Genomic DNA, 18,857 nt, shown 5'->3' with positions numbered 1-18,857 from the left:
GATGACGATGATTGAGATTCTACTGTTACTTACGGGTCTCCGCCACCATGGAGCAAATCCTGCACAAACCTCTGAGGGAGAGACACACAGAGAGAGAGAGAGAGAGACAGAGAGAGAGATAAGTAGTTTGACAAACAGTTGATATGGTGATATAAATCCACTGCTTTGAGAGTTACACTTATCCGAATTCAATACACCCCCAAATCCACTAACAAAAACACACCAAATCTCAAAGCTCAATCCCCTACAAAGAAAAAAAATGCAAACAATATCATGCACTGAAATCCAGGGGTAACTAACAGGGTATTATTAGAGAACAAGAATTACGTTCCCCACAATGCACAGCTGCTAGTGTCACGCCCCTACCCTTTGACCTCTAACAGGTGACATACAGGACCTTTCTGGTCGTGACGGGGCTACGGGAGGGTTTACCATCGACTGCGAGGAGGTCGTGCTTAAAAGGAGGCTGAGAACCAGAAATGCGACACAACAACAAGACAGACGGCCGTCAGCCTCCATTTTCAGAAAGAACAAGAGCAGCCATTTTGACCACAGAGAATCACTGGTATTTTCCCAAAGGACACCCTATTCCCTATATAATGCACAATTAGTTTTACAAAGTTAAAGGTTAGTGCATTATATAGGGAATACATTGTAATTAGATACAAAAACACTTCAGTTGCAAACTCCTGAGCACTCATGCTGTATGCAAGGGCTGTCTTCCCATGTATACAAAGGCATACAGTTGAAGTCGTAAGTTTACATACACCTTAGCCAAATGCATTTAAACTCAGTGATTCACAATTCCTGAAATTGAATCATAGTAAAAAAGCCCCGTCTTAGGTCAGTATAGGATCACCACTTTATTTTAAGAATGTGAAATGGCAGAATAATATTTGAGAGAATTACTTATTTCAGCTGTGATGAAAGAAATACAAATCCCAGTGGGTCAGAAGTTTACATACACTCAATTAGTATTTGGTAGCATTGCCTTTAAAATTGTTTAACTTGGGTCAAACATTTCAGGTAGCCTTCCACAAGCTTCCCACAATAAGTTGGGTAAATTTTGGCTCATTACTCCTGACAGGGCTGGTGTAACGGAGTCAGGTTTGCCCTACCTCCTTGCTCGCACACGCTTTTTCAGTTCTGCCCACAAATTTTCTATGGGATTGAGGTCAGGGCTTTGTGATGGCCACTCCAATACCTTGACTTTGACTTACCTTGACTCCAAACATAACAATGGTCATTATGGTCAAACAGTTATATTTTTGTTTCATCAGACCAGAGGACATTTCTCCATTGTCCCCATGTGCAGTTGCAAACTGTAGTCTGGCTTTTTTATGGCGGTTTTGGAGCAGTGGCTTCTTCCTTGCTGAGAGGCCTTTCTGGTTATGTCGATATAGGATTTGTTTTTACTGAGGATATAGATACTTTTGTACCTATTTCCTCCAGCATCTTCACAAGGTCCTTTGCTGTTGTTCTGGGATTGATATGCACTTTTTGCACCAAAGTGCGTTCATCTCTAGGAGACTGAATGTGTCTCCTTCCTGAGCGGTGTGACGGCTGCGTGGTCCCATGGTGTTTATACTTGCATACAATTGTTTGTACAGATGAACATGGTACCGTCATGGGTAACGCTGCTTCGAGGGTGGCGGTTGTCGTTGTGTTCCTGGTTCGAGCCCAGGGAGGAGCGAGGAGACGTACGGAAGCTATACTGTTACACTGGCAATACTAAAGTGCCTATAAGAACATCCAATAGTCAAAGGTATATAAAATACAAATGGTAAAGAGAGAAATAGTCCTATAATAACTACAACCTAAAACTTCTTACCTGGGAATATTGAAGACTCATGTTAAAAGGAGCCACCAGCTTTCATATATTCTCATGTTCTGAGCAAGGAACTTACACGTTAGCTTTTTTACATGGCACATATTGCACTTTTACTTTCTTCTCCAACACTTTGTTTTTGCATTATTTAAACCAAATTGAACATGTTTCATTATTTATTTGAGGCTAAATTGATTTTTATTGATGTATTATATTAAGTTAAAATAAGTGTTCATTCAGTATTGTTGTAATTGTCATTATTAGAAATACAAATACAAAAATACATGTAAAAAAATACAAAAATTGGCCGATTAATTGGTATCGGCTTTTTTTGTCCTCCAATAATCGGTATCGGTATCGAAAAATCATAATCGGTCGACCTCTAATTATAAGTGAAATAATCTGTCTGTAAACAATTGTTGGAAAAATTACTTGTGTCATGCACAAAGTAGATGTCCTGACAGACTTTCCAAAACTATAGTTTGTTAACAAGAAATTTATGGAGTGGTTGAAAATCGAGTTTTAATGACTCCAACCTAAGTGTATGTAAACGTCCGACATCAACTGTACATAGTTTATACTGTATAGGTGATTTATACACCTCTTATAGGCTACACACAATACATCTAAAAGAAGCTAGCCTGGGTACACACACTGGTGCTCTCTCATTAACACTGGCAGACTGAGCATATGGGCATCTGCAACCAGGCGTCCAACATGCTGCTAATTCACGCATTGTCATCACACAGCCGCACAACACACTTCACTGGTCCAACAGGTGATTAATACAGATTAATTAGGGCACAACACACACAGTCCGTCAGGGTTAATTTTAGTTAGCTTTTCTTATAATTTTGCATAACGCAATAAGAGCACCTGCAGTGTCTTTTACCTTGATCTTAGGAGACCTAGGTTCTGGAAAGGGTACAAGTGGAGGGGAGAGAGGGAGAGGAGGAGAAGAGGGTGGAGGGGAGGATGGGAGCGAGTGTTGTGTGTCAGGGATGGGGGAGGTTGGAGAAGAGGGTTGGAGAGGAGGAGGGGAGACCAGGGCTTGACGTGAGGCCAAAAGGGAGGAAGAGGGAGGGGTGGGGGGAGGAAGAGTAGAGGATGGGCGGGAGGTAGGGAGGGGTGAGGTCGTGAGAGGCGGAGAGGTGAGAAGGGGAGAAGAGGGTGAAGGAGAAGAGAGGAAGGAGGTAGAGATGAGGGAAGTGGGGGGAGGAGAGCAGGGTGGCACAATCTGTTGCGAGGAGGAGAGGGGAATTGGGGGAGGAAGATGGGACAGTGGAGAGGAAGAAGGCATAGCCAGGGCTTCAGCTGGTTGTGAGGCAGAGTAAAAAGCGGGGGATGGTGAGGAGGGAGGAGAGACAGGGGGAGGGAGGAGGGTGATGGGTTCCAACTGTGCCGGGTTGCACAAAGTGCTGTGACAGCGGGACGGATAGACATCAGCCTGGGAAGGGAAGGAAAATGTGACACCAATCACACCCAGCGTCAAACCTCGAGCTGAATCAACATTCCAAAATGTAGGTTCAGTATCGAAGCATTACTCTGCATAATCAAGTAAAACGAGCCAGAAAAGGCATGATGTGAAACTACGGGGGTTAGGGTCAATTCCATTTCAATTCATGACTGAAAAGCCTCCATATATCCAAATGTACCAAAGCCCTGGTTAATCTTGCATTTTTCATTATAATAAGTATATCTTAGTTTATTATCAAACTCTGTAAAACTGTTTGGAATTGGCTCGGGTTAGGTGTTAGCAAGCATGTGTGTATGCTTCAACTGAGTCTGAAACCTGGTCCACACATCATGCGCTACCTCTGTTTTCAGCCCCTCTCTGTGGACAGTTACAGTACCACAGTCTACATCAATGTTCCTTTCTTCTTCCTTCTCTTCTTCCCCTCCTATAGCTTCCTCCTCTTCCTCAATGTACAATGTCATCGGCCTCTGAGACCCTGCCGTCCACCTATTCACCCTTTTTGATTGGCTGTCCTGCGTGATGGACAGGGGCTGCGTAGTCACAGGCCTATGAAACTCCGCCTCTAGCCTAACCCTGCTCTGTGATTCGTTGGTCAGTGCCACGGCCGGCCTGAGAACCCCCCCCCCATCTTCGTCACACATGGGCTGATCCAGGATCATAGACAACAACTGATCATAGGGATCTTCCACTTGCTGCTGAAGAGGGGGGGGTTCCGTTTCTAGTTCTAAGGATCCTGGCGGAACACTTGGCCTGTACCACAGCAACAAATCCGCGGGCGTGTCCCCCGGCTCGGGTTCAGTGCAGAAGAACCCCCCTCTGCCTGCTAGGGACAGTGGTTTGTTCTGTTCACTGTCTCTTAGGCCCCTCTCTTCGAGGTATCCCAGGAAGTCGGGCACGGGGGAGGCGGAGGGAGAGGAGGAGTCAGGAGGAGGGGGTGGAGAGAAAGGAGGGGCTGAGGGGGAGGAGTCTAAGTCAAACAGCCACTGCTTGACAGCCGGGCGGTAGGAGGCGAGACAACTGGATGCATTTCGTGGCGGAGGGGTGAGCCCTCGTTTGGGTGGTGCGGGAGGGGTGGCCCGCCGTTCTTGATCTTCCAGGAAAGGGAGGAGGATTGGGGGAAGGGGGCGGCGTGGGTGGTATGGGAGTATCGGAGGAGGGGGGCTGAGGGTGAGGGAGAGCCACTCGCTGGTGACGGCCTGCAGACAGAGGGTCTTCACGGGAGGAGGAGGGGTGTGGGGGAGGGGGCGTGGAGCGAGGAGGATGGTGGTGATGGAGGGAAGGGGGTGGGAGTGCTGTTGAATGGCTCCGGAGGGAGAGAGAAAGAGAGAGGAGGGGGGGATAAAAAAAGCAGAGACTTACACACCAGGAGTGGAGAGGTGTGAGGGAATGAGGGAAAGAGGAGATGCACACAAACCCATCCACACTCATTCTCCCCTGCCATCCAAACCCAACAGTACCCTCTCTCCATCTCATTTCATTCTCTCGCACGAACACACAGACACTTACTTCACCAGGCTCAAATGTTCTAAATGCATCTGGGTCCAGTTGTGTGAAGCCTCTCCGTTAAAGGGATAGTACAGAGATTTGACATATTTTGTTTCCTCCCTCTCAAAGCAGTCTATGGACAAGGAGAGACTGTCTTCCACGCTCAAAACCTCTACTAGCATTGAAATGCTATCTCTCTGCGTGGACAGGACTTCCTCTTTAAGCCATAGCATGTCGACAGCCACTTGAGACAGCATGGTACACATGTAGGTTTCTTAAAGGGGAGGTAGTAGGATCCCTAAGGCATTTACAGCACTTAGGAAAAGCTTTACACAACGTCCAGAAAGAGGAAACTGTGCAAGTGAAAAGACTTGAGTTTTAGGCTGGATATCTTTAAAGCACTGTGACAACTGCTGATGTAAAAATATATATTTATATATATTTTTTATTTGGGGGGTTGATTGATTAAGGGTGGGTTCACCAACATGGTTTAAATTCACCTAGGATTAGAGCTAATCTAGGCTTTGTTCAGAGAACGTGTTGCACCACTTCATTTTTAATCTGGATCAGTAAATCTATCATTAAAAGGTTTTAAACTATGATTAGTGACGTGTTACACCAATATACAAGGTATTTTGTGAGTTGAAAACGAAGTAGCTAGCCACAAATGAGGCCACAAAGTTGCTGTTCCCTGATAAAATAAACAATGTAACGTTAGAACTGCTGTAGCTCCATCACTGAAGAAAGGTTCTCACGGGTTGGCTGATTTGAAATAAAATCTGTTATTTGCCAGTACTAGACAGAAAACTAATTTGTTAGCTACTGCAGCTAGCCAGTTTATGAACCAAGCTAGCTAGCGTACAATATCATGTGTATTATTGTCATTACTTAACGTTATTTAGCATTTTATTATTTGCCCGCTAGTCACCTGATCATGGCACGTCAAAGAAGTTCACATTTCTCCTCTTATGAAAAAAAACCTCTTGTCGGAGCTGATGGAGGAATTTAGTAACGTAGGATAAAAAGACTAGACAACACCACTGTCAAAAAGAAGGAAGACACCTGGGCCATTTTAATCTAGGTTTAAAGTGAAAACTACATTTAGATTAGAGGAAGGATTTCATTCACCTAGGATTCATTTAAAAACTAGGTTTAAAATGTGGTGTAACAAGATGAATAGATAAACCTTGATTTAACCCAGATAATCCACGTTGGTGCAACTCACCCTAAGACTTAACGGTAGTTTCAGTGAAATGACATTATACACAGCGGGGAAACTTGCTGCTCACTGACATAAAAAACAACAGACTGTCACTATTGGATAATCCAGTTTGGACTAAGTCTTGTGTGGACTAATACAATATTCTTCTTCTTCTGTCCCTACCTTGGTGGGCGTGGAGCCCTGTGTCCTGTTGCTGGGGTAGCCCTGTGGGTCTGGCTGGTGGGAGGGGGCGGGGCTCTTGGAGGGTGAGCGTTTGACGATGTCTATGTAGGCCACAGGGAAGATGCCCTGCTTGGTGGTGTCTGGGATGTTCCCCTCGTACCAGTTCTGGTCCACCTGTCTCAGCAAGACTACCCTCTCACCCTGCAGATTATATACACAGACAGGCAGACACACACACACGGAAATGAAGACACGTCAGTGAACAGACATGCGCATTGACTCATTCACACCAACACACACGCACAAATTCGTGCACACACACACACCTTACCTTGCGGAGGGACAGCTCCACGTTTGTGTCAGCGTTGAAATTGTAACGGGCCACCCCCTCCCCGATCTCTCTGACGTGTGCTGGTGGAGGAGGCCTAATCGGCTGCTGCTTATCTGGCAACGGCATCTTCTGTGTGAGTGTGTGGAGAGAGTGGGGAGAGTATAGGTCCAAGATGTAATCAATTAAACTACACACAAAGCTGGGTGGTGACAACACACACACACACACCGAGACATTCACACAACATAAACATTATCTGAAAAACACACACACACACACACACGGCAGGTAGCCTAGCTGTTAAGAGTGTTGGGCCAGTAACCGAAAGGTCACTGGTTCAAATCCCCTGGGACGGCAAGGCCGTTAACCCCCAACAACTCCTCTCCGGGGCGGATTCAGAGGGGTTGGATTAAATGCGGAAGACATTTCGGTTGAAAGCATTCAGTTGTGCAACTGACTAGGTATCCCCCTTTCCTTTCACCTCATACACACTCAATGTGCTCTACCTCTATGTAGGAGATGGGGAAGATACCCAGTCGTCCGCGGTGCTCCCCCTCGTACCAGTTGCTGTCAATCTGTCTGATGATGTTCACCGCGTCGCCCTTCTTGAACGTCAGCTCTCTGAAACAACGGTCACAAGATGCTTCTTATAACCCTCAAACACCTGTCTCTATGGGCCCGTTTCCCAGATGGAGCAGTCCTGAACTACAAAGGCACGCTCAATGGAGAATCTCTATTGAAATTGCTTTTCAGTCCAGGACTGGGCTTGGTCTGTGTTTGGAAAACCGGCTACCAATGACATGTATTGACTATATGTGGCCCATGCAGGGATCAAACACAAAACCCTGGTGTTGGCAGCACTGTGTTCAAAGGGTACAAACATTAAGTCCCTGGAATCATCCATGTGACATTGTTAACCAGCCAGGCACTAGTCTCAAGACCAGACTCTAGGCGGGTTAAGCCGGAACATTGGAACATTGTGGGAGGCAACCTCAATGTCTAGAGAGACTAGCCAAGCACCATTTCAGTATGAAGAGCAATGGGGGCAACAATCGTCCATGCACGCCTTTCAAGGTAGGGAAATGATTAAGCAGGCGGATGTGAAGGTAAGCAAGCCACTGCTTTTTAAACCATAGTATGGGAACAAAGCCATTTTCTACGTTCCCTAGTAAAAAAAAAACATGAGGAAGAGTCCTTGAAAACTGATTAATCTTTTTGATAAAACATCAAATCACAGTTTTCACCTGTAGACACTGGAATGGGCTGGAGATAATGAATGAGGTTATTGCCCATAACTGAGGTTAACCTTGGCCCCCTCAAAGAAAAGCGGGCTGTCTGTTTCAAGCATTGTGCATGCCCAGCCTACTTGCTTGCAAACCAGTGCAGCACATACCGAGGTCCCTGTATCTCCCCTCCACACACGCATTTCATTGCATTCAGTCACTTTACTCACTTAGCGGTCTGTGCCTTAAAGTCATATATAGCTCTGGCAGGCTGTTTCTGATGGAGGAGAGAGAAGAGAATGAGTTGGGTCATCTGCTTATGGGAGACCTATGAAGATGAGTGAGAGAGTGATGTATAAAGAGAGAGCGATAGATAAAGAGATATAAAGAGAGATAAAGAGCGAGAGATAAAGAGATATAAAGAGAGATATAAAGAGAGAGATAAAGAGCGAGAGATAGAGAGCGAGAGATATAAAGAGAGCGAGAGAGAGCAAGAGAGAGAGCGAGCGAGAGAGAGCAAGAGAGAGCGAGCGAGAGAGAGCAAGAGAGAGAGCGAGCGAGAGAGAGCAAGAGAGAGAGCGAGCGAGATAGAGAGAGCGCAAGAGAGCGCAAGAGAGCGCAAGAGAGCGCAAGAGAGCGCAAGAGAGCGAGAGAGAGCAAGAGAGAGAGCGAGCGAGAGAGAGCAAGAGAGAGAGCGAGCGAGAGAGAGCAAGAGAGAGAGCGAGCGAGAGAGAGCAAGAGAGAGAGCGAGCGAGAGAGAGCAAGAGAGAGAGCGAGCGAGAGAGAGCAAGAGAGAGAGCGAGCGAGAGAGAGCAAGAGAGAGAGCGAGCGAGAGAGAGCAAGAGAGAGAGCGAGCGAGAGAGAGCAAGAGAGAGAGCGCGCGAGATAGAGAGAGCGCAAGAGAGCGCAAGAGAGCGCAAGAGAGAGCAAGAGAGAGCAAGAGAGAGCAAGAGAGAGAGAGAGCAAGAGAGAGAGCAAGAGAGAGCGAGCGAGAGAGAGCAAGAGAGAGAGCAAGAGCGAGAGCAAGAGCGAGCAAGAGAGAGCAAGAGAGAGAGCGAGCGAGAGAGAGCAAGAGAGCGCAAGAGAGCGCAAGAGAGCGCAAGAGAGCGCAAGAGAGCGCAAGAGAGCGCAAGAGAGAGCAAGAGAGAGCAAGAGAGAGCAAGAGAGAGCAAGAGAGAGCAAGAGAGAGCAAGAGAGAGCAAGAGAGAGCAAGAGAGAGCAAAGAGAGAGCAAGAGAGAGCAAGCAAGAGAGCAAGAAGCAAGAGAGCAAAGAGAGCAGAGAGAGCAAGAGAGAGCAAGAGAGAGCGAGCAAGAGAGATAAAGAGAGAGAGCAAGAGAGAGCAAGAGAGAGAGCAAGAGAGAGCAAGAGAGAGCAAGAGAGAGAGCAAGAGAGATAAAGAGAGAGAGCAAGAGAGATAAAGAGAGAGAGCAAGAGAGATAAAGAGAGAGAGCAAGAGAGAGAGAGCAAGAGAGAGAGAGCAAGAGAGATAAAGAGCGAGATATGGAGAGAGATATATATACAGAGAGCGAGAGATATAAAGAGAGAGCGAGAGATATAAAGAGAGAGCGAGAGATATAAAGAGAGAGCGAGAGAGAGAGAAAGAAAGAGATAAAAAGAGAGATAGAGAAAGAGAGCAAGAAAGAGCAAGAGGGAGAGAGAGAAAGCGAGAGGTAAAGAGAGAGAGGGAGAGAGAGCGAGCGAGGTAAAGAGAAAGAGAGCAGCCATGTGTTACTAGATATGATACAATTATGTTGAAATGTAAAGCTTATCAGGACAGTGAAATTATTCTATTTGAATCAATCAAGTACTAGGTAGAGAAGAAAACCATTAGTACTTTGTAATAGCCTGCTAAAAATAAAATACATCTTCTAAATAGGAGTACCAGTGTTTCCCTTTGCATTGAATAGACGGGGTGTCTAGCTCTTTGGACCCCACCTAAAAGAATGTGGCTTCAATTGATTTCATTTGAAAATGTTGCGGATTTAATGCGCCCCGCCTGCAAAATAAGTCAACTATGGGAAACACTGGGATGTCCTGGTTTAGCTAGTATCATTCATCATCAAAGTTAGTCAGGAAAATCAAAGTTCTGGTTTGGCTACCTCTCTGTCCGGGGTGGCTCGTCTGGTCTGCCCCCCTCCCCCGTCGCTGGTGGTTGTGTTGTACCCCCTGGAGGCATCCTGCTCTGTGAGGGGGAACAGCACAGGGGTCAAGGGTTATCAGAAGGGTCAACAAAACAGTGTTGCCATGGCGATGGGACGACACGTGCACAGCGACGCCAGGAGGCATGTTCAGAAGGGCGAAACCGTTACAGCATGCTCAGATAGAAATGCATTGTGCAGAAACTGACATGATCGTCTTTTATGCAGAATATCATGTTGGCTTTATCTGTTACATTTCCCATGGGAGGATTCAGAAGGGTGAAATGTGCAGAACGTTGCAGGTGGAAATGCAATATAATAGAGCTGACACAATTGTCTATTCTCCATGATCAAAAGAGGAATGTCTGTTCTAGTCAATATATTCTGTGTCTTAGCGTTCTGTAGAGTTGCGCCTCCCTGAGTAAACCAAGTTGGTTTACGCAATGGGTGATGATGTCATTCAGGGTAGTGATGTCATCCAGGAAATGAGTGTCGGCAGGAAATGACCAAATAAAATTATAATAAATTAAAATGCATTTTATTTCCATTTCAGGGAAAACACATGGTTCGGATAGTGTAACACAGTATGAGTAAAAGGAAAAGCATGCCCACGTCACAAAACGAGAACAGAACATTTGAACAGAAGAGCACAGAAGGAGAAGTCATTCATACCAGCAAGCGCATAACAGTGAGCTCCAAAAGTATTGGGACAGTGACAATTGTTGTTGTTGTTTTGTCCCAATAATTTGAGCTCACCGTATTCCAAAAAAATAACAAATCCAATTGATAAACCGTCCATATGGGGATGTCTCATGGTCTGACAAACACCGCTGTAGCTCGGCCACCTTCCACTGCAGAAGGCCACCGTAGGAGGATGCGGTGGATGGAGACGCAGCCCGTGCAATATCGCTAGCTTAAGACGACGGATTTCGACTGGGATTCTTTTATTATGTTACTTAGATTGACGAACGGGTGACTTTTGAGACTCTTAAGGATTAAACTCATAGTCATTGTATCATTTCAAATGCAAAGTGTACACTTGCTGGAGTACAGAGCCAAAACAACAATGGTGTCACTGCCCCAACACTTTGAGCTCGCTGTACATTCCAAAAATATATTCATCCAATTGATAAACCATCCCTGACAAAATCATAAATGCAAGTGGTTCAACATAACAAGGTACGTACTAAAGGGGAGTGAAATAATACACCAAAAATAACTGGGAAACAAGCAGCAAAAAGAGAAATGCCGACAATAACACAACATGCATCTCAGTAAACAACACAATCCTTTAACCATATAAGGGAATGAAGAGGAAGCATGCGGTCCCTGGGTGTCTTGAGGATGAGCCAATAGGAACAGGGCTTCTTTAACCTCAGCTCTGTTCATTGGCCCGTTGCTGAAGCACAGTGACTGGTAGAAGGGGAGGTGGTCACAGGCAGGCAGTGCTGGGGAGAGTCGAGGAGGGAGATGATGGACTGAGGGCTGGTGTGTGTGCTTGTAGTACAAGTGTGTGTATATATAAATGTGTGTGCATGCTCCACCTGCGTTGCCTGGCTCCTCTCCAAAGTCGTTGTTATTGGAGGCATCTGTATGGAGACTGTAAGAGATACTTAGCGGCGACTGTAGCCGCGGTGACGAGCTGTACCCCGTGGGACTCCCGTCGGGGTACGAGGAGCTCGAGGAGGGACCCCCCTTCAGGCTCCCCCTCTGTCCCCGCAACGAGGAGCTCCTCTCGGGCACATCCGGGAGGATCTCAGCCAGTAGCCTCCGGAGGATGCTGTCGTCTGGTAGCCTAGCGCCGCTCCGGCCTCGCTCCGCTTGGATGTGTTCGTAGATATCCCTCAAGGCCGCATCCAAAGCTTCATAGACTGCTTCTTTAGACTTGGGCCTGGTACTTCGACCTCCACTACTCCTTCTCGAAGTGGGTGGAGAATCACCCTTTTTCCTTCGGAAAGGCACGGGACTGATGAGGAAGGCCAGTTTGGACATCCCCTGCTGGGTTTGGGCTGCTTGGGACGAGGGGGGTAGAGCATGGTGGTCCCCTCCGCTCCCTCCCCTTCCCCCATGTCTGGTTTGCTGTGTCTGGGGGGGTTTCTGCCGGAGCTCCTGGCGGGCCTGCTCCCGCTCGTGGCGCAGCATAGTGGTAAAGCGGGTGTTGGAGGCCGGGCAGCGTCCTTTACACGAGCTGATGAGGTGACGGTGCTGGTAGCCCTGACCCTGACCGAGAGACTGATGACTGGGGTTGTGGTGGCTGTGGCTGTGGTGGTGTCGAAGGTGGTGGTGGGAGGAGGGGCCGTAGAAGCTCTCGACTGACGAGGTGAGTGAGCAGTGGTCGAAGTCGCTCTCGCTGCAGAAGGAGGATCCTTCGACTTGGACAAAGTCACTGAGGTCCGAGGCGGCTGCATCCTGCTCTGACCCAGAGTACTCGGCCCCCGGGACAGTGGCGCGTCGATAAACGAGGGGATCGGGGAAATCGCGGTGGTGGGGGTCCAGAGCGAGGCGGGGCTGACCCTCGGGCGGGTTCCTTGCCCCCTGGTGAGCGTGATGGTGGTCAAAAGTGTGATGGGACGTCCCATTACCATTCCCATTGTTAATGTCTTCTTCTAGCAGAGACTCAATGGAGAAACGGCGTTTGGGGTACCCGGGTGTCTCCCTGCCCCCGCCGCCTCCTCCCCCGCTACTACTGGCGCGGGACGATGACCCGCCGGGCGTGGTTGTGCCAGATGGGACCTCGCTATCTCCCAAGTCGGGCATGGACTTGGACTTCTGGATGAGTTGCTCGTACGTGGAGATGCGCATTGGCACCGTATCGCGAGGGACCTCCAGGCCCCACGATGGCCCCCAGGGGGAGAGTTTTCGGGGGAAGAGGTGCGGCTGACGCTCCAGTTCCAGGATGCGGGCACGGACCGAGCGGATGACGTCAGAGGGTAGCAGCTGGGCGCGGTCGATGTGGTGCATCTTGCGGTAGAGCTTCAGGAAGCCTGGCGCGTCGTGGGCACGTCGCCGGTGCGGGCGAGGCAAGGAGCGAGTAGAGGACGATGCGGTTTGCCCCAATGGGTTGTCGAATACCAGTGACCCGGCGCTCTCCGAACGGGTAGCCTTGTGCCCGCCGGTGCCCACTGGGTGCCCGTCGTTGAGCAGGTTGTCACAGCTACGCGACTTCAGCTTTGCGGGCGAGGGCGGCGCGTCTTCTGTGCTGCTCCATGTTTCCGCGTCCTGCCGCCGGGTCTGCCAGCCGTTCTTGAAGCAGATGGCGCGCTTGAGGGGCGAGGAGGGCGAAGAGGCTCCCCCCGGGTTGGCATCGTCATCGTAGCGACGGTGGGCGAGGTTGGAGGGCATGGGGGAGAGAGGGGAGCGGAGGTACGGGCCCGGGGAAGAGCTCAAACGGGGGGAGTAGGTCATTTCGCACGTGTCCCCACCTTTCAGACGATCCCATAAACCAGAGCAGCGTGGTAGAGAGGAAAAGAGGAGGAGGATATTAACCACGCAGAGAGAGGAATACAGAGATAAAGAAATACAGAAGGAGAAATAGAGGCTATAACAGAACACTTGAACATACTGTAGCCTTTATCATGCAATGGTGGAGAGAGGGTGAGAACGAGAGTGAAGCTAAAATGGAGCACTTGAACATCAGTACCATTGTGTCAAACACAGAGGACAATGGTGGAGAGATTCACATTTACACATCTCTCATCCTTTTCACAATATACTATACACAGTGTACAAAACATTAAGAACACCTGCTCTTTCCATGACAGACTGACCAGGTGAAAACTATGATCACTTACTGATGTCACTCATTAAATCCACTTCAGGGTAGTGCTTTTGAAAGAGGTATGGTAGTAGGTGCCAGGAGCATCGGTTTGTTTCAAGAACTGCCACGCTGCTGGGTTTTTCACACTCAACAGTTTCCCTGTGTGTATCAAGAATGGTCCACCGCCCAAAGGACATTCAGTCAACTTGACACAACTGTGGGAAGCATTGGCGTCAACATGGGCCAGCATCCCTGTGGAACACTTTCAACACCTTGTAGAGTCCGTGCCCCCGACCATTTGAGGCTGTTCTAAGGACAAAAAGGGGGGCTGCAACTCAATGTTAGGAAGGTGTTCTTAAATGTTTTGTCAGTGTACATGCAACAGGGACAGATGTACAACTGACAAAGGCAGACAAAAGAAAAGATGACAAAACAGTACCGCTAATCTTTTCTGTGGTCACCCCACTATGAGAGAGGAAACCTGTGGACATAATGAGCGTAATTAGACAACACTACACAACAGACTTTGTTTCCCAATCCATTCCTGGGGGAATCCCAATGGGGTTTTTGCTCCAGCCCAGTACTAACACACCTCATTCGACTAATCAACAGCGTAGTTACATGTTGATTTGCCGATTTGTTCGGGACAAGTGTTAGCGCTCGCCTGGAATCCTAGCGGATTTGCTCTGTTGGTTATGTTAGCGCTGGGCTAGGACAAAAATGTGCAACCCCTGAATTGTAGTGAGAAACACTGAGTTAGAACGTTCCCATTAGCTCGTGGAACATGGCTGTTTGTTTACAGTGTCAACACAAGGCTATTTAGACTGGGTTGGATGCTCCTTGACCTGGAAGAGGCCCTCAGCATAGCGTGAGAAGAGGAAATTAGTCTCTCAGTGGGCTTGTGTACTGTCTGATTGCTGTCGGGTATAGAGTGGGGGAGCGCAGAGAATGTGTGTGTGTGTTTATGAACACTTGTACATCTGCAAGAGAGAGGTTGTTAAGATTGAGATTGTGTGCGTGTGTGTTTTTATGTGGGTTTGCGCGTTTGAGAATGCTTATACATTGGAAGAGAGAGAGGTTGATTGTGTGTGTGTGTGTGTGTGTGTTTATGGATTTTTCATTCATGGCCAGTTTCCTCAGGGTGCAGGCTCTATAGGGATCCAGTGTGTGTATATGCCTATGATTGTGTGAGTGTGCGTGTGTACATACGTCTCTCTGTTTGCATTGTGTGTGTGTACCTTTGACTCTGGAGGGGGAGGAGGGGGAGGAGCGGATGGCAGGTTTCCTCAGTGTGCTGCTGCCTTTGTAAGGGTCCGGTGGTTTTGGGGAGACCTGGTTCTTGCCCTGGTCACCTGACGGCTCCGACTTCCTCCTCTTCCTGTAGTCACTGGCAGCACTGGAACACAGAGTGATAGAACACACGGTTTTAAAGCCACCTTCCACAGTCTGTCACCTGTTCATCCATCATTTCTAAATCAGTCATTACTTTAAGGAAGTACGTTTTCAAATGATTCGAACAGGGCCTGTGTTTCAGCCCAACGACGGCCCCACCACTTGGTTTGGAACAGAATGAGATACATCGATGGGAAATGTATGCCAAATACTCTCACACTTAATTCACATTTCAATTCAAGGAAATATTACAGATTGTTCCTTTGACCCAGTTCATTTAATATCCTGGGTTAAAATTCCCTCTGGTATAATAGCGTTCACCGCCTTTTCGTGGTTCAACAAAGAGACCCTTAAGGAACAAAAGAAAGCAGTAATATAGAGCTTTAAAAGAACAAAGCTCATTTGTTGAACATTACCAACTCAGGAAAAAAAAAAACGTTATCATCGCCATCAATTCAATTCACACTAGGATGATGTAGCATGACCGCTATTGTTCCTTAAAAAACGCCCTAGACCTGCGCCAGAGTCCCGACTCCGGACTACACATGACCGCTGGGGACGAAAGAGTCGAACCCAGGGTCGGCCGACTGGCTGTGCCTTTCCTGTATGTAAACCTCTCCCAATCTAGTTCTTAACTGCCCCGTCAAAAAAAAAAAAATCAAGACTTCTAGTGTGGGTTAACCAGGCTACTAGACTTTCAACTATACTGAATACAATCCCAGTCAGCCTTCCATGAATAACATGGGTTATTCATGACATCCTCTTTTCGACCATCCCATTCACTCCGAGCAAATTGAACCGATTAAGCCTAGCATCTGTGAAAAGGGAATGGGAGGAGGAGGGAAGGAGAAGAGAAGGGCAGAATCAATAGGCTGAGTGGATAATGTATGCAGGGTTGGGGAGGAGGAGGGGGGGGTATGTGTGGAGAGTCACCGTCACACAGAGTTTGGGACACCGCGCCGCAACATGACATGGCCTACTGCTGGTGTGAAAGAAAGAGAGCGAGAGGGAGGAGGGGGAGAGAGCGAGAGGGAGGGAGGAGGGGGAGAGAGCGAGAGGGAGGGAGGAGGGGGAGAGAGCGATGCAGAGAATAAAAGAAAGAGAATTGAAGACTCACCTCGCCGGCCTCTCTGGAACCCGGTCAGCAGTGGGAGTGAAGTACAGCGACGTCTGAAAGAGGGCAGACAACAAAAGGGAGGGAGAGGAAGAGTGAGCACCGCACGAACAAAGACTGGTGGAGGTGGCGGCGGCGGGAGACACAATGCTCAGCTCGCACGCCGCCGCGCCTTCACGCTCAAAACGCTCCCCCGGCTTATGGCGTGACGGAGGTAGCTTCCACATGGCGTGTGTATGGAATCTCGAATGGGCCTACCGGTTGGCGCTGGGAGCTGCGACCGCTGACTCTGTTGATCTCTGACCGTGGTCTGTTTGAGGGGTTCGTTCAGGAGGGAGAAAGGGCATGAGTGAAGTGATGCACTATAAAGGGTAGCGTGAGGGAGGGGCTCTATCACGCTTTCCGTCTTGGAGATGAAGACGCGCCCCTGGAAGACCCAAAACGGACTCTTTGGATCATAGGATTGGCTCCATATGGTAACAAAGCATAAAGCACAGCCGTTTCTACCCTATGATACAGACCTGAGCCCTTTGCTGATCTAGGATCAGGTCCTCCTTGTCCATATCATCTTATTCTTTTTGATTCCAACAGGAAAACTGATCCTAGATCAGCAGATACATATTAAATCCCAAAGCTTACCTACTCAAAAATGAGCTTCACATCTGACATGATATACATGGGTTGATAGCAATTTATACAGTCCTGAGATTCACGTCAATAATAAGCTGCCAATAGATCAACTAGATAGACAGAGAGTGAGATAGCGAGAGCGAGATACATTGATAGACATAATTGATAAGAGCGAGATCATGATTAGAGCTAGATTCTTGTGTAACGGTCATCCATATTGGAAATACACAAGAGCAGTACTGTCTATGCTGTTATATTTAAGAAATAAGGCCAGAGCAGGTGTGCTACTTACTGTACATGGCCAATATACCACGGCTAGGGGCTGTGCTTCTGTACAACACAACGTGAAGTGCCTGGATACAGCCCTTCGCCGCGGTATATTGCCCCCCCCCCTTATAGCTATGATAAACCGGTTACAAATTTAACTAGAACTGCCAATCAGCATTTAGGCCTCGAACCACCCGGTTTACATCTAGTAATAACACACTGAATTGAGTCACTAGCAGAGAGGCCGTTGTAGATGCAGATACACTAAAGAGATGACTGACTGATAAATGACATAGGACTGATACGGATGCTGAAAGATGAGGCCATATGAAAAAGGTCCTGCTATGGTGTACTACACATGGCGACAACCGTCCCCAATCAGTCGTCTAGTTACACGGTTACATTCGGTACTGTGTAATTATGGTGTAGGTACACATTGTGCCTGTGTTGACGTACGGTAGCCTAATAAAATGCATAGTCACAGTACTTCTGGTAGTTTGCATCCAAATCACACAGAGTTTAGTAATAAAGCAATCTAAGACCACAATTGTTTAGCGAGGTTTGCGTTCAACTCTTGCCAGTCCGTTTGTACTCTCTTGCCAACTCCTTATGGAGTTGCCGTGTCTAGGGTTGCAAGATTCCGGGTCTCTTTCCCAAAATCCACTAGTTTCCAGAGATCCTGGTTAAAGGATTCCCGGATTTCCTGCTTATTCCCTCGATATTCCAGGAATCTTCCAACAAAAAATGTTGAATTTTTGGGAAAGTTACCAGGATTTTGCAACCTTAGTCATGCCTAACATGTTTGGCGTGACAAGGAGTTGGCAAAACAGCACAAAACTATCTGGAACCAGGCTATTCAGGCTAACTCCCACCCAATCCTCCCATTCCCACAATGCTCATGAATGCCAACGTTTACCTCCGTGAGTCGGCGAGGGCAGATGTCTGGATTATAATCCAGACGTTTTTTAGGAGGCTTGAGCCCCAAGCAGCGGTGAGGAGGAAGAGGAGGAGGAAGAGGAGGTGGTGAAGATGGAGTGGTGGTGGAGGAGGAGAGGAAGTGGCGTCATGGGGAGAAAAAACAACAAAAAACAAGAGGAAAGTAACATCTGTTAGAGCACACAGAGGAACTGAAGAGTTTGACGCGCTGCACACGCACACACACACACACACACACACATATTGCAGTAATGATTAAGCCAATTTGAACACACATCTAGTACATTATGTTAGCTCCAACACACACTCACTACTGCTAGGCACATCTACACACCCATCACCACAAAGCAACACACACACACACAGATTGTGGGAGCAAGCGGCAGAAAGCAGAACTAAGGACATAAGGCACTAGAGAGCAGTGATTCGGTTGTGGAGACGGACTAGCTAAAACATGACATTGGTGGAACCATCCGTCTCGAAACTAACCTCCAGCCACGTGCATTAAGCAACCTTTTCTATCTTTCTCAGAGTATGTTGTCTTGGGTTTATTCAAGTGGTGGGGTCAGGGTGCAACAGAAAGAATATTACAGCTAGAAATGTGATATATAAAATCGGATCATTCCTTATTCTGCATGACATCAGTGTCGTGTCTTTTCTAGACTGCATATTTCTAGCTGAACATTCGGAATAAGTCCATTTCCTCAACCTAACAACAGACCGACAAAACAGAGTGTTTCTCGCACTTCTCCCCCAAAGTGTGCACTTGTGCACTTCCTCTCGTGGATTTCAAAGGAATGGGACTGGTGCAAGGAATATGGTGGAAAACAGGAACTCAATCCAGCCCAAGTTTACACCAATCCAATACCTTTAATGCCTTAGGTTGCCTAAAGT

The 18,857-nt window shown here is 47.7% G+C and overlaps 1 protein-coding gene across 19 annotated transcripts in view; it reads right to left on the bottom strand.

Annotated features, from left to right (window-relative positions):
• sorbs2a (sorbin and SH3 domain containing 2a) overlaps positions 1-18,857 on the bottom strand; it is a 105,451-nt gene that overhangs the window by 4,335 nt on the left and 82,259 nt on the right. For 12 of the 19 annotated variants that reach the window (XM_042312003.1, XM_042312002.1, XM_042311999.1 and 9 more), the window contains 5 exons: positions 17,944-18,000; positions 16,134-16,186; positions 14,863-15,020; positions 14,064-14,105; positions 9,829-13,289 (listed from right to left, as the gene is read on the bottom strand). In XM_042312003.1, coding sequence (XP_042167937.1) covers positions 11,017-13,289; positions 14,064-14,105; positions 14,863-15,020; positions 16,134-16,186; positions 17,944-18,000 — 2,583 coding nt within the window. In that variant the 3' untranslated portion in view covers positions 9,829-11,016. The other 7 variants (XM_042312010.1, XM_042312012.1, XM_042312014.1 and 4 more) reach the window with 7 other exon arrangements.

This window comes from Oncorhynchus tshawytscha, linkage group LG34 (assembly GCF_018296145.1).
Source record: "Oncorhynchus tshawytscha isolate Ot180627B linkage group LG34, Otsh_v2.0, whole genome shotgun sequence".
Classification (NCBI taxonomy): Eukaryota; Metazoa; Chordata; class Actinopteri; order Salmoniformes; family Salmonidae; genus Oncorhynchus; species Oncorhynchus tshawytscha.
Note: the sequence above shows the minus strand (reverse complement) of the source record. Positions and strands in the feature narration are given on the sequence as shown.